We start from the raw sequence: 24,951 nt of genomic DNA on the forward strand, positions 1-24,951 counted from the left end.
AAGCCCACAACCTTCACACCCAGCGGGGGTGGGGGGGTGGGGGTTGCCTCTGACGAATTGCTTAACAGCAAAAGGACCAAATGCCAGAGACAGTCTGTGTGCTAGGCCGGGTGTCCTCTGCCGAGGAGGTATGCCAGGATGGATGAAAGGCAGTTCCTGGGTGACGCACCCTGGTGCCATCTGGCTAGAATGTCTGAAAGGAGTCCCCAGGCTCAGCACTGCTCTTCATCAACACGGGAACAATCCGACACAGGAGACAGGTCTGCAGCAGGAGAGCGGTGGCCAGCAGTGTTAGTGCAGCCTTTGGCCTCGGGGAGTCAGAGCCCAAACTGAGGCTTCGTTTGGAAGGACAACTTGGAAATTAGGTGGCAGAATGGCTCCAGGTCAGGCATGCAGATTGCACTCAGGGACAGCCTGGGACTGTGAGTATGGCAGGAGACCTGGTGCCTTGAAGGTGAGAAGAGATTTGCTTGGTACCTTCCTGTGAGCGCCAGGGAGGGCTGTGCTGAGCTCAACGAAATCATCAGCTGTCCAGGCCCTGCCCGCATTCTTGCACCAATACCTTCCCCTTTCTTTCTTTCTTTCTTTCTTTCTTTCTTTCTTTCTTTCTTTCTTTCTTTCTTTCTTTCTTTCTTCCTTCCTTCCTTCCTTCCTTCCTTCCTTCCTTCCTTTCTTTCTTCCTTTCTTTCATTTCTTCCTTCCTCCCTCCCTCCCTCCCTCCCTCCCTCTCTCTCTTTCTTTCTTTCTTTTTTAAATAACCCATTAGCTGTTCAAACATGGTAAGAAAATGATACTACTGTCCACCCCAGGGTCAGGTCCAGGCCTTGTCTCTTGGTTTGATCTGTTCACTCTTTTTTAAAAAAAATTTTTAAGATTTATTTTTTTTACATATGCAGTGTTCTGCCTATATGTCTGCCTGCAGGCCAGAAGAGGGCATAAGACCTCATTACGGATGGTTGTGAGGCACCACGTGGTTGCTGGGAATCGAACTCAGGACCTTTGGAAGAACAGCCAGTATTCTTAACTGCTGAGCCATCTCTTCAGCCCTGATCTGTTCACTCTTACATGTGTGGTATATGGCAGTCCAGATCACTCCTCAGCTCCTTCCTCTGACATTTCCTTGGTTGTTTGTAGAGTCAAGCCAGACAGCAGTATCTGGGATCACCTTACTTTGTGGTAGAAGTTGACCTTTGAGTCGGTCTTCCACCCTGGACATTTTCCCATCATAAGTGGCGCATGTAAGCTGTTTGCTTCAAGTTCCTAAAAGAACATGGTTGGTTTCTTGAAGTCTGTCTGCTTCCATTAGGTACTGTATAGTATACTACTTGATGGCAGTAAATTCAGGTTTGGGAAACCCCTCTCTCCAGAATTGAAAGACAAGAATGTTCTTAAAAGGGTGTGTTCGTTTTGTGGAAGCATCACAGTCTGAGTTGGTGTAAGATCTTTCTTGCTCAGAAAAGAACTGAAGGGTACTTAAGCCGCCCTGGTTTTTGTGGTGACCGTTGGTGTCTTGGTGAGGCTGAAGGCCAGCATCCAGAATACAGGTTAAGGTCATCTGTCCAGAAGTTACTTCTGGGAAGCTGATGGGCTTGTATGTGAGGTCAGGTCTGGCCTTGACTTTGTTGGTGCTACATGTTTGTCCACTCACAGTGACCAGCCCAGGTCCCCGTTCAATGGTGCTTCCTCTGTACTAACTGATGACCACTGAAGTATGACTGTGTGCTTGGGTGGTGTTGAGATGTGAGCAGTGCTTTCTTTGTCCTTTGGAGTTGGTTCACTGCCTTCAGCCTTTGAGGAACTTGGTCTTACCCCATTCCCCAAATAAGTAACCATGCTGTGGCTGCAGCCTGTGGGGTTTGAGTAGGAGGCGGTCTGAAGGCTGGCCAGTGCTGTGAGATGCTGGTGACTAAAGGAAGGCCTGGGACAGAGGCCTTGGGGAGAGGAGGTTCCTTTTGCACCCTCAGCCCCGCCCTTCCCTAAATTTCAGTGTCATTTGTAATTTGGTGCCTCCCATCAGCCTTGCCTGCGGTTCCAAAGTTGGGACATTTCTTTAGTGCTCCCTGCAGGACTAGGGACTGGGTTACAGTCTTTGGAGTTGGTTATTGGCTTTATGAGTGAGAGGACTGCGCCAATAAAAAATAATGGATTTGGGGCTCGTGTGTCTCTTGCAAGTGCCTGAATAAGTGGGCCAGGTTGTGTGGACAGAAACAGCCTCATGAGAAAAGTGACCTTACCTAGAGTCTCAGAGCATCTTAGCAAGATAAGATTACCTACACCCGAGGCTGGACTGTGCAGTGTCCTTGCATGCTGTGCAATTGATGAGAAACACCTGCCGGTAAGGCCCTGGAGAACAGAGACACAGCACTACTTTGAAATTTACATGGCTCTCCATGGTGGAGAAAGGTGAGGGCAAAAGTTGAAGATTGAAGTGACTGGGTACAGTAGCCGGTTACTTTACCCAGCCCCTTGGGGAAGCAGACAGGCCTGAGGAGAGCTGTGGGGGCAGCAGAGGAAGAGGGGCATCCTCAGAGTCTGGATGTATGTCTTCGGGAGAATGAATGTTCAGAGCACAGACTTCAGTACAAACTGCGTGCTTGAGTTTGTTTTTGAAGTCAAAACAAAGAGCAACTTCTGAGGTGGGCGCAGGGAGCACAGCAGAGCGCTGCCACCTCCCCAGGGGGGCAGAGCCATTTTTGTGTGTAGATGGGGTCATTTCTAAAACACTATTTTCTCCTAATGGCAAAATGCTTATAGGTTTCGCCTCTTACTTTGTATTTACTTTTGATGTTGCATTTGTTCACCTACCAGTGTTTATGGAATCCTGTACATGGAATGCTTTTTCTATAATAAAGTATTTTTATTTGTTAAAAAAAGAAAGAATTATCTAGGCAAAGAAATTCAAGGAGAATTCAGTGGATGGTGGGGACAGAGAATTGTTTAAGGGGATCAAGGCTAGTATTTTCATTGATGGAACACTGGAATGAGGGAATGGGAAAAGATACCTCATAAATAAAGTGTGTAAGGAAGAATGAGCTCTGGTCTTAACTAAAATGGTCTAATATGGATGGAGTGAAAAATATTTATGAAAAATCAAAGATCTATCTGCTCTTGTTGTGCCAGGAAAGTGAAGAACAGAGAAGCTGTATTTGGGTCCCTGTCCATCCCCAGGCTATCTGCTAATGCAGATGGTTTTAAGCAGTTGGGATATGTGAGTTCTGGCTATAGTTGGTACATACGGGGACATGCGAGTGATGCAGATCTCCTTAGGTAAATGGACATTTAACCATATTCATCCTCTCAAGGGAAAGGCGTATGGCATTTTCATTCCCTGTTCTGCTTACACTGGGATTCCAAAAAGACCCTTCAGAATAAGGGCCCTGTTTTTCACGCATGTGTTACTGAGTATTTCTGATTGTACTGCCTAAGTATTAAGGCATCCTGCAGTCCTTCCCTTTGGGAGGTGCCACCATGTTTTTATTCCAATACCTAGAGTGACTCATATGTCAGCAATGAAACGATGATCCCCTGTAGGACCTGCTGCCATCATTATTTCTGTGCCGGGCAGAGAACCAAGTCTGCAACCATCAGCTGATCTTCTCACATGTGCAAAGCACTTAAGCTGCCCTGCAATTCAGGGTTTCTGCTTGCACCGAGCTGATGATTGAATTCTGATTGCCACTTAGGGTTTTCTACTAACATTGTAAGGAAGGATCCACAGAAGAATGACCTCCAGGAATTTTCTTTTCCCTTGGAAAAATACAACAGAAAAATTCCTTGGAGGAATACAACAGATTCTACTGTGTTAATATGGCAAAGATCTCTTAACTAAAACATGAAACCTTGATTTCAGTTGTCATTCATTTTTGCTAGGTATGAAGCTTTTCAAATGGATTCCTAAAATAGTGGTTTTAGGTCACAGCACATTGGTGTCACATAGCCCTTCACAGCTGTCCCTGCAAGCCCCTGTACCAGAGGGGTACATTTGTTAAAATCAGTCAGACTACATCAACACCATCAAGCACTAAAGTCTGTGGTACACACAGTAGTTCACTCTCAGGGATGTATGTCCACTGGGTTGGGATAAACGTTGTAGCATGAATTCAGCATTACAGTATTACACAGACTAGTTATATTATCCTAAAGATTCCCTATGCTGTTTGTCCCACAGTCCCCATTTTTTTCCCACTTAACAACCACTAGCCCTTTTGCTATCTGTAGTTTTGCCTCTTCAGACTGTCTGTTATGATTTAGATATCAAATGTTTACTACAAAGACTCATGTGCTGAAGGCTTGGTATACAGAATTGAGTAGTTGGTTGTAGGAGGAGACTGCTTGTTCATTCCCAACTGCTCAGCCCCAAAATAATCACACAGAAACTATATTATTTAAATCACTGCTTGGCCCATTAGCTCTAGCTTCTTATTGGCTAACTCTTACATCTGAATTTAACCCATTTCTAGTAATCTATGTATCGCGACCTGGCTGTGGCAGACCGGGTTAAGTTCCATCCATCTCCAGTGGGGCTACATGGCTTCTCTCTAACCCTGCCTCCTCTCTGCCAACATTCACTTTAGTTTTCCCTGCCTAGCTCTGTTCTTTTGTCCTATCACAGGCCAAGATAGTTTCTTTATTCATTAACCAATAAAAGCAACACATAGACAGAAGGACCTCCCACACCAGTTGGTACATGAAGGTGCTGACTAGTCTTATCAATAGACTAATCCACTGAGAAGTGCATAGCATTTGCTGGTTACCTTTCTCCTATGACAAAAAGCCTGACATGCAACTACAGGGAGGGATGATTTATTCTGCCTTTCAGTTTCAGGCACTAGCAGTCTATCAAGGTAGGGAGGCATACTGCAGGAGCTTTTGAATACTTGTTACAACAATCTTTTTCCATGACCATATAGGTGGGATAACTCTCTGGGGCAGCTTTCTCCACGATGCAGCTCAGCTGTTCAGCACTTGGATGTAAAGGATCCATCATCTCTCTACCCAGGCTTATACTTTGTGTAAGGCAGGGAAGAAAAAGGAGACGAAAGCCCAGAGGTGTGTTTCATTTCAGAGCACTTTGGAGATATACTAAAGGCATTGAGGTCTCTGATAGAAGAAAGAGTTAGTGCCTTAGAGACTGGTTTGTCTGCGGTTACAAAGTCAGAGCGTGGGAGACAAATCTTCCAAAGGACAGAGGCTTTTCTCAGTTCTTTTTAAAGCCAAGGATGATATTTAAATAACTCAACACATCCCTCCAAGATCGGAAGTGTAATCTCTCATACTAAATCTACTCTAGAAGGAGGAAAGAATGGAAGGCATGTCACACCATGGAACATTTCTGAATAGTTCCACCAGGTAAACACATTTTTTCCTAATAGAAATCTGCTGGGAAAATAATTATCTTTCTGAACAGAGGTCAAGAGCTGTGGCTAAAATCAGAGTCTGATCAGTTTCAATTAAGTTTTATAAAAAGCTGTGCTTCCAAGCTTGGGTGATACCATGGAAACAAAAATGATGCTGGAGGTGTTTGTCCCCATCAGAGTTGTGGGCAGTCTGTGCTTCAAGTTCATCAAGAAGTGGCTTTAATAGAAAATCATTCTTTTCTTGTGAACTTATATACGTAGTTTAGAGAGTAGATACTTGTAGTTATCTCTATTTTAGCTTTTTATAACAGGTCTAATAGAAAATCAATTTGAGTTAAGTATGTTTCCTTTTGGGGGGGTTGTTTTTTGTTTGTTTGTTTTGTTTTTCAAGACAGGGTTTCTCTGTGGCTTTGGAGCCTGTCCTGGAACTAGCTCTTGTAGACCAGGCTGGCCTCGAACTCACAGAGATCTGCCTGCCTCTGCCTCCCGAGTGCTGGGATTAAAAACATGTGCCACCACCGCCCGGCTAAGTATGCTTCTTTTACAGTCTCAAATACAAGTCACTAGGAAGAGCTATTAGCAGAATGCTAAGTCTATTTGCCCCTACATGTGCTTGGTTCAGATTAAGTCAGAAACCTGCAGTTTGTTAAAATGTAAGACTGAAGAAACGCTACTATCAAGCTCACCCTTATTATGAAATCCTTTTAAATATTAAAAAGTATTATGGATTATATATACCCAACTCCGTGTGTGTATACGAGCTTTCATGTGGATGCATGAACACACAAGTGTGCTAATCACAGCATATATGTCAAGGATAAAGTCAAGGAGTGAGTACTCTCCATCTATTATGGACTTCAGGGACCAAACTCATGTCATCAGCATCCTTCAAGATGGACTTCTGTCTGCTGTACCATTGTGCTGGTCCTTGAAAAAAAAAATCTATGTCAGAATTTCTCATTCAAACTGTTTCCCAAGCATGACATCCTTCTTGTAATTCTCAAGCTTACAGTTCAATCCCAGAGCATTTTTCGCTATTAGAATAATGTATAACCTGTTAATTGCCAATTGTGATTTACACACAACTAAGGCTGAAGGTTTTACTAATAAAAGTACAACAAAGTATTTTCCCCTAGTGGATGCCTCTCATGCATACTCATGGATCAGAAGAATTCATATTGTAAAAATTGCCATCCTACCAAAAACAGTCTATATAATCAAAGCAACATCAGTTAAAATCCCAATGTTATTCTTCAGAGAAATTGAAAAGACCCTGGGTCGCTAAAACAATCTTGAGCAAAGAGCGTACCTTTCTGTTGCTGTGATAAACTACCTCAACAAAAGACAACTGCATGAAGAATTTGCTGAAACTGTGGTCCAAAGAAACCATGATCCACTCAGATGTGGTAGCAGAAGGTGGAAGTTCATCCCTGTGACACATGGCTCAGTTTATCACACGAACACACCCACACTCAGTACTGTCTTCTGCATTGCTTGTAGTTCACCCAAATGGTATTAATTTCTCATCTTCTGTACTATGCTGCTTACACTTCCCGAGTGAAATGCTTCTATTTGAGTTCTTGTCTTTGTGCTTTCCTCTTGGGGAATGCCGGACTCAATAATATCAGGACTGCTGGATGCTTGGAAGACATAGCTGGCAACTGTTAATGTGCTAACTGTTCTGTGACTGCCAACCCATCTCTATTTTACACATAAGGACACTGAGGGGCTGGGGAGGTATTATACTTGCCCAAGCTTACCCAGAAAGCGGATGCCTTCTCCAGGATGTCATTATAATCTACTCGCACAACAACAGATTCACTACATATATGGTGCATCTTGATTTAGGCATTGTTGACATTTCAGGACAGAAAATTGATTTTTGTAGGTATTTCCCTGCACATTATGGGATTTTGAGCTACAGCCTGGGGCTGCAAGGTACTAGATGCTGACAGCAGTTCTGTCTGTTGTGAAGTAACCTTTTTGAACATGTGAATATGTGTCACTCTGATTGGTTTAATAAACGCTAACTGGCCAATAGCTAGGCAGGATTTTCTGGGCAGGGAGAATGCTGGAAGAAGGTGCAGTCCCCAGCCAGAGACAGAGAAGCAGGATAGCAATATGGGCAGTACAGAGTAAATGTAGTAAGGCCATGAGGCAAAAAGTAAATTAATAGAAATGGGTTAATCTAAGTTATAAGCGCTAGTTAGAAACAAGCCTAAGCTACAGGTCAAGCTTTTATAATAATAAATCTCTGTGCCGGTTTTTGTCATTTGGCAATGAAAGAAAAATATTATGTCTATAAATGGCATCCAATGTGGGGCATGTATTCATAAAAATGTACCCAAACACCACTTTCTAGCCCTGCATTCCCTCATGCAGGGTGTGATACAGACACAGCTCCCTGTTGTAGCCTGTGGGCTTGAGTTGATGTTCACCATAACCTAAGCTGTGCAGCAGTTTAAGATTTTGCTCATGCAAACAAACAAACAAAAAAAAGTTAAAGAAATGCAGTTAAGCAGGTTCAGATGGAAATATAACTTTAAACAGGTTACAGTTTTTTTTTTAAGTCACAAAATAACAAATAAATATGGGGCTGGAGAGATGGCTCAGAGGTTAAGAGCATTGCCTGCTCTTCTAAAGGTCCTGAGTTCAATTCGCAGCAACCACATGATGGCTCACAACTATCTGTAATGAGGTCTGGTGCCCTCTTCTGGCCTGCAGCATTCACACAGACAATATTGTATACATAATAAATAAATAAATATTGATTTTTTTAAAAAAATAACAAATAAATAAATAACTAAAAATAATAAAGTCTTTAATGAAAGAGTAAGGCATAATAAAAAAGACTAGGCACATAGAGACGGGAAATACATAGAGAGTCTAGATCCTGTATGTTATTGTGCTGTCTTTGAATTCTTTGGTTGCTGATGAATAAATGACAGCTGCTGAGAGACATTGGACTATGGAAACTGCTAAATTAAACCAACCTATACACTTAAAAATGTCGAAACTTCAAAACAGAAGTCAAACAATATGTTTCATTAGGGAAGAGATTATGTTTTTTGTTCCCACAGAAAACAAAAGGTTGTGGATTCATTCCAGGATAAGAGGATCAGGTTTCATCAGGGGAGACCCCCCTAAAAATCCTGGATACAAATATAAAAAATAAACATAGAAAAACTCCAGGACAGGTTACATAGATTTTATCTACTCAAGCATAAAATAAAAACTTATCGTTGAGGCATGCTAGTGTACAGTGCATATTCAATACTTGTATTCATGCCGACAGAATGAATGTTACCTTTGAAAGATGTGTGTTTTCAGAGCAAGGGGACCAGACACCAAGGAAAACGGGTGGCCCCAGGGATCCAGCCTCTCAGAATGCCTCTGCTGCAGTTTCCTCAGCAGAGTTCTTCATCCAAAACAGTTTCAAGGATGCTGGCTGAAATGATCCAGCCTCACAGAATATTCTAGCCAGGACTTTATCATTATCATAATTTTTCAGGGACTCTTAAAGATGCCAGTGCCCCCAGTATGGAGAATACAATGCTCACATTCCCAAGAGATGGGATGGGTGCTTTTTGGTTATTCAAAAGGTTATTGTCATTGTTTGGGGTGATATAGAAATGTAATATAGGATAAAAAGACAACTATTAACTTCAAATATTTTACATTGGTATGGATTTTACTATATTGATACAAGTTTTAAGTTATTCTTGTTATACTAAATGTATGTTTCTACTCTTGTTTAAGGTATTACACCTATGTCACCCATTTACCAAGGTAATTTAAATTTCTAGTCCTTGAAAGTTATTATTATGCCATATTGGGGTGGTGCACACCTCTAATCCTAGCACTCAGGAGGCAGAGACAGGCAGATCTCTGTGAGTTTAAAGCCAGCCTGGTCTACAGAGTGAGTTCCAGGACAGGCTTCAAGAGCTACAGAGAAATTCTGTATCAAAAAAAAAAAAAAACAAAACAAATAAGGAAACACATGTTAGTAGTTAGTCACCCATAACAATCAAACTTGTAGTCATGTTAGGTATGTTTTCAGGGTCAAATAGATATTTTTTAAATAGATGATCTTCAAAGACTTCAATGACATACAGAATATGGCATTTAAAACATTTTGTTAAGATGGAGAATTTCATGACAATGAGACATATCTGCTCCTGGCAGTACCAATTTACTTCAGAGAAAATGAGCATCAGGACAGAAAGGAAAAAAAAAAAACCTTTTGAACTTTGCCATGATAAGGCAGGACAAGCCTTCAAAATTTCTGTTTCATAGAAAAGTCTGCCGGACATTCTGCCCAACATACAGAAATGTTACTATTGAACTTTGCCAAAATATGATAGGATGATCCTTCAAAATTCTCATTTCATAGATGAATATGCCAGATATTCTAGACCTGTAGGCCAAATGTTGGATGCCCCAGTGTTACAGAGAAACCTTAGATGACTTCCCAGTCAGCCAGAAATCTGTCATTTCTATAGGTCTGGAAGTGGCTTACACTGCACTTCCTGTTACTCAGGCAATAGTATATCCTGGGGTCTTTGATGGAGTCAAAGACAAGACAGTTAAGGGACTAGATCCCTTAGTCATGATAGAAAGTAAATTAGGTACAAAACTTTGGTCTCATCAAGAGAAGATAGATCATGGAATATTTTCTCTAAATTTTCTCTAAATTTGCCAAATACTAATGGACTGGACATTGTAAATGTAATCCTTACTTGATAATTATTGTTATTACGTATTGTTTTACTATGCTAGATTTAAAACACTTCCTTTTTATTTAGACAAAAAAGGGAAAATGTGGAATATTTGACTACAATGTGAATATGTGCCACTCTGATTGTTCTAATAAACAGCTAAGTGGGAAGAATGTGATAGAGCCTCAATGGCCGCCATTTTCTTCCTTTCTTAGCAATTAGCCAAGAGGGGAGCCTCAGAGAGGAAGCAGCGTGGGCATGGCTGACCACTCAACAGTGCCTCCACCCTCCACCCTCATCTGGCTCAGCCAGCGGCTGCAGCGCTGGAGGAGGCATTAAGAATGCTTTCAAAGATGCCTTGCAGAGAGCCCGGCAGATTGCAGCAAAAGTTGGGGGTGATGCTGGTACATCATTGAATTCAAATGACTATGATTATGGGGAACAAAAGAGACCCTTAGGAGATGAAGATCAATCAGATGCAAAGAAAGTTGCTCCCCCAAATGACTCTTTTGGAGCACAGTTACGTCTGATGCATCAGCAGCAAAAAATCTATAATGACAGAAAAATACAAAGTTCCATATAGAATGATTGGATTTATAATTGACAGAGGTGAAGAGATCTCACACATACAACAGGAATCTGGATGCAAAATACAGATAGCTCCTGATAGTGGTGGCCTTCCAGAAAGATCTTGTATGCTAACAGGAACACCTGAATCTGTCCAATCAGCAAAAAGATTACTGGACCAGATTGTTGAAAAGGGAAGATCAGCACCTGGCTTTCATCATGGTACGGACCTGGAAACGCAGTTCAGGAAGTCGTGATTCCAGCCAGCAAGGCAGGACTCGTTATTGGAAAAGGGGGCAGAGACTATTAAACAGCTTCATGGTTATGATTCAAGATGGGCTTCAAAATACTAGTGCTGATAAACCTCTTAGGATTACAGGCGACTCATACGAAGTTCAGAGAGCCAAGGAAATGGTATTAGAGTTAATTCATAATCAGGGTGGTTTCTGAGAAGTGCAGAATGAGTATGGCTCAAGAATAAGAGGAAATGAAGGGATGTCCCAATTTCAAGATTTGTTGTTGACATTGTAATAGGAAGAATGGAAAAATAACAAAAAAAAATGATGCTGGTGTTCAAATTCAATTTAAGTCAGATGATGGTACAATACCCGATAGGATAGCACAGATAATAGGACCTCCAGACAGATGTCAGCATGCTGCAGAGATTATCACTTCTACGAAGTGTTCAGGCTGGTAATCCTGGTGGACCTGGACCTGGTGGGCGAGGACGAGGCAGAGGCAGAAGTCAAGGCAACTGGAATATGGGACCACCTGTTTTGGTGGACTACAGGAATTTAATTTCACTGTGCCAACTGGGAAAGCTGAATTGATAATTGGAACAGGAGGCGAAACCATAAAAAGCATAAACCAGCAGTCTGGTGCAAGACTAGAGTTTCAGAGAAATCCTCCTCCTAACGCAGATCCTAATATGAAGTTATTTACAATTCGTGGCACTCCACAGCAAATCTGCTCTTGGAGCATAGCCTCCAAGACTATGCTCAGCAACTCGTAGAAGAGAAGACTGAGGGCCCAGTAAATCCTTTAGGGCCACCTATACCCCATTGGCCCCATGGGGTTCCAGGTCCTCATGGGCCTCCTGGGCCTCCTGCGCCTGGAACTCCAATGGGACCATACAACCCTGCATCTTACAATCCGGAACCACCTGGTCCAGCTCCTCACGGTCCTCCAGCCCCACATGCTCCCCAGGGATAGAGAAATGCATATCCGCAATGGCAGCAACCCAAACGCAAGGTCAAGGTAACTACGGCGATCAGCAGAATTCAGCTCCAACTGGACAGGTTGATCGTACAAAGGCTTGGAAAGAGTGCTACAAGAAAATGGGTCACGCACTTCCTGCTCCTACTGGGGCCCCACCAGGTGGGCAGCCAGATTATAGTGCAGCCTGGGCTAAATACTATAGACAACAAGCAGCATACTATGCCCAGACAAGTCCCCAAGGAATGCCGCAGCATCCTCCGGCCCCTCAGGGCCAGTAATAAGAAGAGGAGAATACAGTATTTGCTTCATTGTCTAGGGGGGGAAAAAACCTTTGTTAAATATATGAATGCTGATAACTTGATGAAGATCTTGTTTTTGGTTTAAAGTGGTGTTTTCTCCCTCCCTTTTTTTATTTTGAAAATGTACAAAATATCTATCACTACTGATAGGAGGTTAATATTTCTGTGTAGAAATGAAAATTGGTTTGTTTTTCGTCTTTAGTGTAGACGTACACACTCCAGCAAATGTATTTGCAACGATTATGTGGTCAATGCTTTGTGATAGAAATGTACTTTTTCAATGCATACTTTCACCTTTAAAATGCCTGTTTTGTGCTCTACAATAAATGACATGAAACCTCCTGTGTCGGAAAAAAAAAAAAAAAGAAGCTAAATGACCACTAGCTAGACAGGATTTTCTGGGCAGAGAGAATGCTGGGAAAAGAATGCTGCCTCCAGACAGAAACAGAGGAAGCAGGAAAGCAATATGAGCAGTCCAGAGTAAAAAGTACAGCCAGAAGGTAAAAAGTAAATTAATAGAAATGGGTTTTACTAAGGTAAAGGAGCTAATTAAAAAACAAGCTTAAGTAATTGGCCAAGCTTTCATAATTAATAATAAGTCTCTCGTTCATTTTTTTAATGAGTTGGTAGCCCGAAGAAAAATATGTCTATGCCTGTCCATTGATGTGACAACCAAACATGCCTCTACACATGGTTTAAGATCCTCTGTGGGAGGGGAGGATGAATACCTATGCGCACCAGGGGTGACAGAGTCAGGTTCTGTGAGAAAAACTGAAAATCAAGACATTTGTGCCTAGGAAGAGCATCAAGTGACAGTGCCCAGTGGCCCTGTGTAAGCTGTCACCCTTGGGTGTCTCCAGATATGGCCTACTTTCCATTTTGTTGGACTTCCCAGGAACAGTTGTTCTGAGCCGTGCTTATTAGAAAGTTCTTTCCTACTGAGCCCAAACTCGAGTCTGGGACCTTACCTCATCAGTGCACCCTGCAGAGTCCTAACCCTTCATGGGCTGGCACCGGAAACCATGCGTGTTACTGCCATCTCCCAGAGACTCCTGCAGACCCCTGGCACATACAACAAAAAACAGCAACTGCACCTGTCCGGACGGCAGGGATTCTTTGTCTGAGAATTCAAACCTCTGGGCTCCTTTTCAGGCCTCTGAGCAAAGGTTGCCAGGGATTTTAAGGCTTCTCGAAATTTTTGACATAGTTTCCTGTGGTCCTGTGTTTAGGAACCTCTGATCTAAGTCATTCGAGATCCAGGAAACAGTTGTGATTTACTTCTTAAAAGAGCTACAGGGGCTTTAGAAAAGATTATTACAAACAAACCCTGAGATAATAGACCTGCTCAAATCCAGACTTTTCTTCAGTTTAAAACAAAGCAAAACAAAACAAACAAGTAAATGAACAACCCCCTACCCTTTCTACGTAGTTTCAAAAGCTTATATAGAAAAGTATGGACAAGAGGGGGCATGATCTTGACTTGTTCTGTAGTCAGATTGGTGAATATCTTAAATATCACCATAGAACCTTCATCCAGCAACTGATGGAAGAACCAGAGACAGAGACCCGGCGGAGCACTGGGCTGAGCTCCCAAAGTCCAGTTGAAGAGTGGGAGGAGTGAGAATATGAGCAAAGAGGTCAAGACCATGATGGGGACACCCACTGAAACAGTTTACCTGACCTAATGGGAGTTCACCAACTCCAGCCGGACTGGGAAGGAACAAGCATAGGACCAAACTAGTCCCTCTGAATGTGGTTGACAGCTGCATGACTGGGGCAGACTGAGGGACCACCGGCAGTGGCACCAGGATTTATCCCTAGTGCTTGTACTGGCTTTTTAGGAACCTATTCTCTTTGGATGGATACCATGCTTAGCCTGGATATAGTAGGGAGGCCTTGGACCTTCCCCAAAGCAATGGGTCTTACCCTCTCTGAGGATTGGATGGAGGTGGGGTGGGAGGTTATGTGGAGGGAATGGGAGGAGGAGAGGGAGTGGGAACTTGGATTGGTATGTATAATGAAAAAAAGACAGTTTATTTTCTTTTTTCAAAAATAAAGAGAGAGAGAGAGAGAGGGAAGGAGAGAGAGAGAGATCTAGTGTGAGGACATTATATGATTAAAAAAATACTGCCTAAAGTGTCTAACAATATTAAAATAGGAGGATTGTACTAAATGTTACTTCCAGAAACAATAATAGAACTTGAACTTTGTTGCATCAAATATAACCCAAAGTCAATATCATTGATCAGCTAACTCAACAGTAAAAAAAAAAATCAAAAAAGTATGGATGATAACAGTACAAAAATAAAATACTAGCTAGATTTATCTTTTCGTGAAGGTGGGATTAAGTATTTTTAATTTTCCTCTTTGTGTCCTTATATTTATGTTGAAGCTTTTAGAATGAATACGTTTTATTATTTACACCATATGCACTGCTGTCAGTTTTAAAATTAACAAGGCAAAGATTTTACCACAGAGCAACACCTTTAACCCTTCATTTTTATCTTGAAATCAAGTGTCCTAAATTGCTCAGCTGGCCTCTGACTTTTGATCTTCTTTCCTTCAACCAGATTACAGGTGTGTGATACCACATAATCTATTTTCCAAGGTTTCCTGTATCTTTTAAACCAAATCGTGATGATCGTGTTGATACTGCTTTCTTAGAGATGAAGGAAACTGGTATAAATAAGTGTAAGAAACAAAGGTGTAGTCAGAGAACTGGACTCATTGGGAGAAAGAGAACGTTCGATTGATAGAGTTGGGAAAACAACACTATGACCCTCAAGCCACAGAAAGAAGATCCAGCATGCATGGGACCCCAGGACCCCAAGACCCCAGTGAAAGACCTTGAGTTTAGAGAATGTAACCAAGTACAACAGTGACGATGGTGGCAGAGTAATGAGTGCAAAGATTGGATAGAAAAACAAGCATTGTTTTTTCTGTGCACCCAAGTTAAATCACGGTTTACTCTGGGTAATTCATTAAGTCCCATCTGCCCGCATCTTTACTTTTGGTGACCTGGATTCTAATTTAAGAGTTAGTGAGCTTCCTCTCTGAGCAGGGATTTCTTCTCCTCCTCTCCATAGATTGTTCCAGGAGGAATCTTTCTGAAGTTCTATTCCCTCTGTTCCCGCCCCAAACACTCTGTATACAAGTTTAAACCTCGAACTGTCATCCCTTCTTATGGGTAGATGTTCTTTCTTCCTGGAAAACACTTTCGTTTTTTTCTGGGCAGTGACTCCTGCTGTTCTTGGAATCCAGGCTCAGAATTTTGGGCAGCCCTGCAGCAGGGCCGGAGTGCCTCTTGAACCACAAGGAGTGTTTGGAGGACTTTGTGAAATCCCAACCCCGCAAGCTAAACTTCTTTATTTTTAATTACATTTCTTTCGGGTTAGCTACAAAGTACTGAGTTTCATTAGAATTTCCATACATATGTGCCCTGCTTTTTTCCCATTCATTCCTCCCTCCACTGACCTCCCATTTCTTTCTAGACCCGAGGCAGAAGTTTCCATTTCATCCTGCCCTCAGCAACAGGACACCACAGAGCTAGTCTCTGTTTAGACATTATGGATCTTTGGGGGACATTCCATTTCATGTTGCAAGGGCTGTAAGTGTGCTGGATGGGGCCGGAGAGAGAGGGGGTGTCTGGAAATGTGTCTGTGAATTCTCTGGGTAATGACACTATAAATAACTTGAACTGCCACTGGTTGGCTTTTGGTCATAAAGAGCTCATCATTCTGAGTGCAGTCCTATATAAAAAACACTGGAGACTGGAGGCCACACGAGCTGAGATCTTTGGTCTATAAGGTAAAAGCATGTTTAAACTGATAGTTTGAAAAGGTTTTGAGGGTTTTGAAGGCACTAACTAGAAATGGCTTTAAGAGAGATAAAATTCATTAATAATAAATACTAATCTATGTCAAACTAATCTCAGACTCAAAGTAGATGTAGTAGTTGTGCAAGATTTTTTTTTTTTAATTCACAGCTCTCTTTGGAGAAAATGAATTTTTCAGATTATGCTTCCCATGCATGGGAAATAAAGAAGTGACTCAGATTGCATGTGTGTGGCATCCCATGTGGCAGACAGGTACTTTGTTCCAGGGCCATCCTGCATGCCCACTTCATAGCCTGGAGGTGGTAACAGCAATGGGGGGGACTGCATGGGTGACAGGCTTTGCGGGAGTAAAGGTCTCAGTCCTCCAACCCCATGTGGTAGGTGTCACAACAGGGTCAACATTCTAACACGGGCTTCTCGCTACACCAAGGACCCTTTGGAACCCCACAATAACCAGTCTGCTACTTTTTAAAGGGGAAACCATCCAGTCCTTGAAGTCACTGCAAAGCTGAAAATTTAATAGTGAAGACAAGTAAGTGTCTGCAAGGGCAAGGATGCTCCTGAGAGGCACAAGGGTGGAACCGTCTTGGCTAGCTTGTAAAATTTGAGAACTGAGGCAATTACTTAATGACTTGGCGCTAGACCGGATGAAAATGACCCGTCACTCCTGCCCACTGCAGTCTAGTTTCTTAGAGACTCCCTTTACTAGGATGCCAGGGACATGCAGCCACGCCACAACCCCATGATCCTATTTGTTTAAAATCCCTTGGCACAGAGGCTCCAGGCTCATAGAACCTCTTCAGATGTATAGTCTGTATAGACTGGAGTATATGTATGTATATACTGTATGTATATATATACACAATACATGTACGTATACATACATACGTACATACTCTGTATAGCTGGAGTGCCTCTGGGATTCTCTGCTCGGTCATGGGCTAGAAGGGTTGAATGGAAGCAAGCTCAGTAGTGGTGCCTGGTCACCACCTCTAGCGGCTGCAACAGCAGGATGGGGAAGCTCTCCAGCATGGCAATAAACTCAGGATAGTAAATGCAGTGAAAATCACAAAGGCTTGTCAGGAAACAATTACAACGTGGACTTAACATACACTAAGCTCTGGGTGTCATTTCAGAAAAGCCACAGGGGACCTAGGCAGCCTCCTGGACACAGTGTGGACTGCAGCTGAATGTCCCGCTCAGACTTCTGGCTCTTTCGCTGACAAACTTCACCTCTCCCCTGGATTCTCTCCCTCAACCCCATCTTAACTGGACTGAATACCGGTTTGGTGCATGCAAGTCAAGCACTCTACCACTTAGCTGCATCTCAAACTTTCTATTTTGACACAGAGCCTCTCTGTGTTGCAAGGTTGGCCTTGAAGTTATGATCCTTTTGCCTCAGCCTCCCAGGGAGGCAGGAGAGCAATGGCAGTATCGTGATTTTGAAGGTGATGAATGGATAAGCCATCCTGGTGCCGGTACTGTTTCTGTTTTATCTCACTGACCTGCAAATGGCTGTGTCTGCTTTGTCACTCAGCAAACTTTAAGTGCCCTGACTCTTTCAGGGCCAGCAGGTCTGTGGCTTTTGTGCCTGTCAGTGCAACTACAGTTCTCTTGTTGCAAATCAATCTTCCTGGGAGTGAGTGAAGGTATTAAAGAGGCGCCAAGCACTAACTAGAGTGCAGTGTTTCCCACTATATTCCAACACAGCCGCAGAGTCTGATTCAAGCTGGGTTTCTTATCCATGGCTCCGTTAACCCACAGTGTCTCCAATGTCACCCAACGTTGGGCCGGCTTTCATCACGAAATTCTGTTTCAAACTTATTTGAAATATTTAAAACTCCAGAACGCAGCGGTGAGCTGCACAGCGCTGTGTCATGACAAGACGCAGCAGCATTTGCTCCCAGGTGCGCCTGCTCTGGTTTGTATTTCTTCCCCGTGAGCATAGGTGCCTCCTCTCGCTCCACAACACTAGCTACGTGGGTGGCCACCTTTTTCTCCCTGAGGTGCCAAGCTGAAAAGCAGAGGCTCTTCTCCCCCCAGCAGATGCTAAGGCGATAAGCTCTGCCTTCTTGGACCCTGCAAGGCCGAGTTTGAAGCGTCTTTTCCCTCTCTGAAGGTTCTGGCTATGGACCAGTGTCTCCGCACAGGACAACAGCCCTTGTGTCTGGGGACTCCACAGGAGGATGGCTTTGCAGGACCCTCAGTAGGTAAGCCTTTACAGCATTTCCCGGCCACAAGAATTTGCATTTCCTCTAAACTCTAGGATTCTTTAAATTACAAAAGGGAGTAGCAGAGAAGTATCTTTATGCAACCTTCTATTTGTCATTGTTAACTTACCATTTCCAAAATGTTTTATCATTTGTACAGGTCTGAGAGTATTGTATGTTTGAAGCCACAGCAGATAAAAATTCAGATTTGTTTTTGCTTTTAACTCAGATGCGTTTTTGGCAAATTTCTCCTATGGTGGATCGTTGTCAAGGGTATTTTCCCCTTAGAGCTATGTGGAAGTTTAGAATTACATCTGGGCATAGATTCAGAAGCAAATAAATAATAGACATAGCCAAGGATGTCACGAGTCATTTAAAACGACCATTTAAAGTAAAACAAAAATGTTTCACCTCTGCTAAAAGGGTGTTATCTTTCCTATATTGTTTTCAAAAAATATAAAGGTCTCTAAAAATCTGATGTTTAAAGTGATCAGATAGTTAAAGTGTAATACAGACATTTTTCTCTTTATAGACTTTCAGGTGGTCTTACATAGAACTATTTATATGCTCATAACCATCTGTTCTGGAGATCTGATGCTTTCTATGGCCTCTGCAGATACTGTACCATGCCCTGTACCCACATGGTACACAGACATATCTGCACACACAAATGCATGAAATAATGGAATGTAAAAACTACTTAAATCTCACCTTTAGCCATCTTCCACGTCACCCGTGCTTTCCGTGTTACTTCCATCTCTGTCGCAGGAACACACACCCCCCTAGCAGGTGTATTTATAGAGTCCTTTGTCAAGTCCTGTGAATCTGTACGGACTGGGAGTAAAACATCCCCCATTGTATTCCTTGGCCTCCTATTTGTCTGAACCAGGTTCGGCAGCAGCTCACAGTCCCGTGGTAGGAATCCAGGACCTTTCCAGTCATTCCTAAGGGTGGGGCTTATCTGTCAGTTCCCTGTGAGAGCTGTGGGGCTACCCTTGCAAATCTATGGTGGCAAGGAGGCCCCCAGGACCGTGTTGCTGACACTCGATGAGTAGAGTCCTGAAAGCTCAGCTGAAATTCAGCCTTCGGGTCACCACTTTAGAGTGGTGGAAATCAGAGCTATCTGCTTGTTAACAACCATGAGGTCATCAGAGGAACCAGAGGCTTCCCCTGGGTTAATTTATAAATGACTCAGTCACCCTCACTGTGGTCAGATCTGTCCCTAATATATCCCACACTAGTACCATCATAAAAGAGAACAAATTTCTAGAAAATAAAATGAAACCGCATATAGACACATAACCTACGAGCCCTAGTTTGTTTTTAAAATTCTATGCAGCAATCACTATCACCTGAAGTCGCTGTAGGGCCCGCCTCCACTGAGTAGGCTCACCTCCTTCCTCTTCCACCTTTTGTGGGTGCTCTGATGGACATCAAATGTTCATTGTTTCCCCATCGACTTCCGAGAGCCCAGATTCTACTCCTCTGTCAAAACCTAGTCTTATCTCAGGACACAAAGACAAGGGCCACCCATGTTCCTTCTACTCCAAGGCAGAACCTCTATTGTTGGTGCCGCTTTAGTCCTTGGCCAGCAATGACTGGTAAGTCATGAGCTCAGCATCCTCATCCTCCTTCCTGACTTTTTGCCCCACTGCTCTTCTTAAACTCTGGAAAGCCTGTGAAGATTTATGATCACATGGTACCAGCCCGTCAGGTGCTCTCTTCCTCGTTTTATATGCCATTTGAGAACTGCTATCATGGTCCTCGGGGCTACAGGAGTATTTAAAGCAGTTGTAACTTAATATCTGGAATTCAGCTAACAGCCTCCCTAGGCCTGGAGAACCGATTCAACTGTGGATACCCTGGGCCTTTTGAGGGGCAGTTGTGGATTTAAGAGGGCGTGCTCCTGCCAACTTGTGGGAATACTACCTCACCCCAAGACCTAAAAATAGCCAGATGTGTTTTATCTAGCTCCTCCAAGATCGGAAAGCTCACTCAGGCTACTTTGCATATAACCAGGTAACACTGGTTTCTTTGGGTGGCAAAAGACAGTGGAACAGGTCTTTCTTCTGTTTTCTCCTAATGAAAGATCTCCCTAGGAGATGCCTCCTAAGGGGCATCCTTTGTCATTTTGCCATATTGTTAGTGTCACACGTGAATTCCTGTCCCCACCACCCCATGTAATTCAGTTCTGTGTTCTATACACAGTCAACAGCTATTGACAGTGGCCCTCCAGAGAAACAGTTTCGTCTGTTTTTATCATACTGAGCCAGCTGATTTTTTTGCTTCACAGAGTCTGACAAGATAGAGTCATCTCTTCGTAGTTTCCAGAAATTTGTTCCTACAGACCTTGCCAGCTACACCCAGGAGCATTATCGGTTTGCAGGCAAGAAGATCATCGTCCAAGAATCCATTGAGAACTATGGCACAGTGGTGTGGCCAGGGGTGAGAGATGCTACTTGCTTGTGGTCAGGCTTTCTGGAGATAAAACGTTTCATACATCAGTGTTGTCCAGGACAACTGGCCCTGTGCCTTCTCTCCTCTGTGCTTCTCTGACCGATGACTAACAGCCTGGTCCCCCAGGGGCTTGGGTTGTGTTTGGACTCTGCAGACATACATTTCTTCCAGCAGCACTGGCTTTGAAACAAAATCCTCCTCTCCCTTTCCTGTATCTTCCTCCTCTTGCCCCCTGCCCATCCTTTCTCTTCCTTCTCATCCTGACCTGTGTACCATCACTGAGCTACACACACCCCCATCCCTAAACAATATTTACCGAACTATTTCAAGAGACGTAAGTAAACCACATTGGAGATGGGCTGTAACACTCATACAACTATTACATGAAAAAGCTAAGGATTTATAGTTTAGAATTGGCAACAGGCATCTTTGGGGTTCCTTCATTCTCAGTCATTAATTAATCCCAGACTTATTTCACAAGGTAAATTGCAGAGACTTCAGAGGAAACACTCAGCAGCCAATTCCCTACCTCTCACTTCCCATGCTTGTGAGGATAGTAGTGAAACAGACGGAAGTGCATTATCTTCAGGTTGAGTGGTCACGGGCAGTCACTTGACTATTTTTCTTTGGTTTCCTTATTTCAAATGTGAACTAATGGTAACAAGGAGTTGCTGACATGCTTTTTCAGATTAATGAGGCACCACACCTAGGCCCCTATTAGCTCTAGTTACTGATACATTATTCCTACCTCACAGCTGAGAATACAAGGGCTCAGTAAGTTCATAGGCTGTATAAACCTTAACTCTGGGGTGCTCTGGGGTCTAGTATTACCAATCTTCCCAATGCAAGCCTGTCCAGAAGGTTAGAACGGCTCCACAGCAGAATCCTTCAGACTTTGGAGTCATACTGAGATCTTACTGAAATGCATATTTTGATTGAAGACTGGCTCGGGGAAGGAGGAAGGTTGTGACTATTATTTCCTAAGAACTGTCTAATACATATGATATGGTAAGGGGCTCTAAGTTGGAAAGCCATGATGGTGGTTCTGTGGAGCACTGAGCAGTCATGAAGAGGGTTCCATGAAGGTGGTCCTGGAGATTGGTAGTGAGATGAGTCAGGTCTTCTGGTCTGGGGGCTCTTTTGCCACATTTACACATGGGTACGATTTCATTCCAGCAAAGGTCTGTTCCCTGACCCAAATTTGAAAACACCACACTTCCCTGCTTCCTTTCCTATTACATCAGGCAAGCAGGTAACTAAAGTGATGGCAAACATTGGGAAAAGAAAGGCCTCAGCCTGTCGTGCACCAAACTGGCCTCTCGTGGGATCTCTAAGTGGGAAAATGGCACTTGCTGTGTGATTTCTGGTGCAGCTGTCCATGAAGAGAGGTTACTTCAGGGTTTGCCTGGAGGGATAGAATTGGGGGTTTGAAATGTCAAAAGGACACTTATTGGAGAGCAGAGTGTCCTCAGAGGGAGACTGGCCTTGGCCATCTTCACAAAAATCACACAGAATATGTCTTCTGGGTCACTCTAGGTGATACTCAATACTGAAGGTCCCCACACAAGAACTTCTCCTTGCCAACCAAAGCCCCCTTCCTCGCCTTGGTGCTCTCTGGCATCTGACTCTCACCTGGCAGGTCACATGCATCTTTCTTCAGCTGGCACACCTCTCCCCACAGGAGGAAGGCTGCACTGAGTTCCCAGTGGTCTCTAGTGTGCCCTGTACCACTTGTATGCCTCGCATATGCCACGTAAAACACAGTATTTTGTAACTGGTTTACCAGTGTGCCTTGGAAGCATAGATAACTGCTAGTATCCTTGCAAGTATCTGTTCAACAGGAGCACAGCATGCAATGGGGTGAATAGGGTTACTGTGCTGTCCACCTTATGAACTGCAATGATGAAAGCGGGTGTTCAGGAATTCCCTAGCCAATAATCTCCTGCCTAGCCCAGATAGAAAGTAGAGTGCAAACTATTGAGCTCAGCTGCTTTGCATCTCCATGCTCCACGTCCACACCACAATCCTGGCCTGTGCATGCATCGGTTTGTTACTCTTTTGCACATACTTCTTTCCCAGGGCATTGCTAGCTGGCATTCCATTCACAAACGGGGTTGGAGGGGGAGGGAGGGAGGGAGGGAAGGAGAGAGAGAGAGAGTGAGACAGAGAGAGAGAAGGTCCTGGGGCTCACTATATAGGCCAGGCTGGCCTTAAATTCACAGGGATTCTCTTGCCTCTGCCTCCTAAGTGCTGGGAACAAAGCTGTGTGCCACCATGCCCAACTAACATAAATAACACTTCTTTGGTGAATCAATGAGATATCTCACTATAGAAAAATTGGGGGAAGTAGAGACAAAGAATAAATGAACAACGAAAAGGACATTTGATTTCATTTACAGAAACTAATTTCCTCTCCTTGTAGTCCAGACTGGCATCATCAGGACTCACCTAGACATGCAGACCCAGACCTATAGAAGCTACGGATCTGCGTCTTTAACCAACTACTCTGAATACATGAAGAAGTACTATTCTGACCATGTTTATGAGCTAAGAGGAAGAAGGGAAGAGGGAGAGGAGGGGGAGGACTCCAAATTGGCCAGCTGCCCAATTAATGCAACAGTCCTAATTAATCTGAATTTTGATGAAAGAACTGGGGGAAAGGTGCTCAAATTTATTTAACTTACCTGAAGCACTTAGAGATCCAACATGACAAAGCTGGCAGGAATTGCTATTTTTCAGTACACGTTTCCCATTTATTTTAAGAGTGGAACTAATCTTTCTCTTCCTTTTCCTTCTTTCTCCTTTAAGGTCAGTCAGGTCTGACACAGACAACAAGACTAATCTATTTCTCCAGTTCCTTAGCTAGAACTATAATATCCATACATTAAGTTTCTCTTCCTTTTTGGATGTAGGAAAGAGACAAAATCATAGTTAGCTTGAGCTGGCTCAAGTTTCTCAGTGCTGTGCTTACAGATCTGAGCCTCAGTATCTGGCTATTTTGGTTCTCAGCGAACACTAAGCTGAAAATATTTAGAGTTACATCTAATGTTCAACTACGAGTGTACAGTGGCCTGCTCCTGGCTTCTAATGATCCCATTCCCAAATGGAAATTGTTGTTAATGTCTTTTAGGCTACAGCTCTGTGCCAGTACCTGGAAGACCATACTGAAGAATTAAATCTCCAAGATGCTAAAGTGCTTGAAATCGGTGCTGGACCAGGACTTGTTTCCATCGTGTCCTGTCTTTTAGGTGTGTTTCTTCTTGTTCTCATTTCAAAAAATCTCTTCTGTGACAATACTGATTTCTTACTGTTGACAGTATGACTTGGCTTCAATTTCACTGAATCATTCCCAAATGTCACATGCCAGGCACCATTAGTTATTCGGAGATAACAGTCTTGGAGAAGCTAGTCAGCCACTGCAATTCACTTAGTTTTCAGGCAAGGAAGTTGAGAGTCCAAAGGTATGAAACCAAATCCCTTTGACATTCATGAGTAGGGGTGGAGTTTCAAATTGGGGTGCTACTGACATCAAATGTGGTGCACAGAGAGCACAGGCCAGGAATACAGGAGAAAAGTGTCCAGCTTAAATAAGATCAGCTTGCCCAGCCTATACCAACAAAGGCATGGTTTGGAGATGCAGATGGTCATTGTCTGTCTTCTAGTAAAGGAAATTGTGGTTGCAGTACCATCTCTCTTTCTTCTAGGAGCTCAAGTCACAGCAACAGATCTGCCTGATGTCCTAGGAAATCTTCAATACAATCTTTTAAAAAACACACTGGAATGCACAGCTCATCTACCTGAAGTGAAGGAGCTGGTATGGGGGGAAGACCTGGACAAGAAATTCCCTAAGTCAAACTTTTACTACGATTACATCCTGGCCTCTGACGTGGTCTATCACCACTACTTTCTCGACAAGCTTCTGGCTACCATGGTGTACCTTTCCCAGCCAGGCACTGTGGTGCTCTGGGCAAACAAATTCAGATTCAGCGCCGACTATGACTTCTTAGATAAGTTCAAGCAAGTTTTTGATACCACTCTCGTGGCTGAACATTCGGAGTCATCAGTGAAGCTTTTTAAAGGGATACTAAAATGGGACTGATGTGTAAAGAGCCTTTCAAAGTATCAGTGTCTTGTGAGCTCTCAGAAGGCACACTGTACCGTACTGATATAGCTAGAATAAGTGCAACTCAATACGACAGCTTTCCAAGATGATAAAACAACATGGTCGGGCTAAGCATCTACAGAGAGCACAGAAACATGAAAGCTGTCTTGCTAACTTCCCACGAACCT

At 43.2% G+C, this 24,951-nt stretch overlaps 1 protein-coding gene and 1 pseudogene across 1 annotated transcript in view; both read left to right on the forward strand.

Moving 5' to 3' along the window:
- Nucleotides 1–373: 373 nt before the first annotated feature.
- The window catches only part of Mettl21c (methyltransferase 21C, AARS1 lysine), a 24,922-nt gene continuing 344 nt past the window's right edge, over nt 374–24,951 (forward strand). Inside the window, exons 1-5 of the mRNA XM_048455973.3 lie at nt 374–454; nt 18,114–18,204; nt 20,498–20,649; nt 23,792–23,909; nt 24,366–24,951. The exon at nt 24,366–24,951 is cut by the window's right edge and continues 344 nt beyond it. Coding sequence (XP_048311930.3) covers nt 374–454; nt 18,114–18,204; nt 20,498–20,649; nt 23,792–23,909; nt 24,366–24,760 — 837 coding nt within the window. The 3' untranslated portion in view covers nt 24,761–24,951. The remainder of the gene's footprint in view (nt 455–18,113; nt 18,205–20,497; nt 20,650–23,791; nt 23,910–24,365) is intronic.
- On the forward strand, nt 10,334–12,142 carry LOC125414153 (far upstream element-binding protein 1 pseudogene; annotated as a pseudogene).

Source organism: Myodes glareolus, chromosome 27, assembly GCF_982192425.1.
Source record: "Myodes glareolus chromosome 27, mMyoGla1.1, whole genome shotgun sequence".
Lineage (NCBI taxonomy): Eukaryota > Metazoa > Chordata > Mammalia > Rodentia > Cricetidae > Myodes > Myodes glareolus.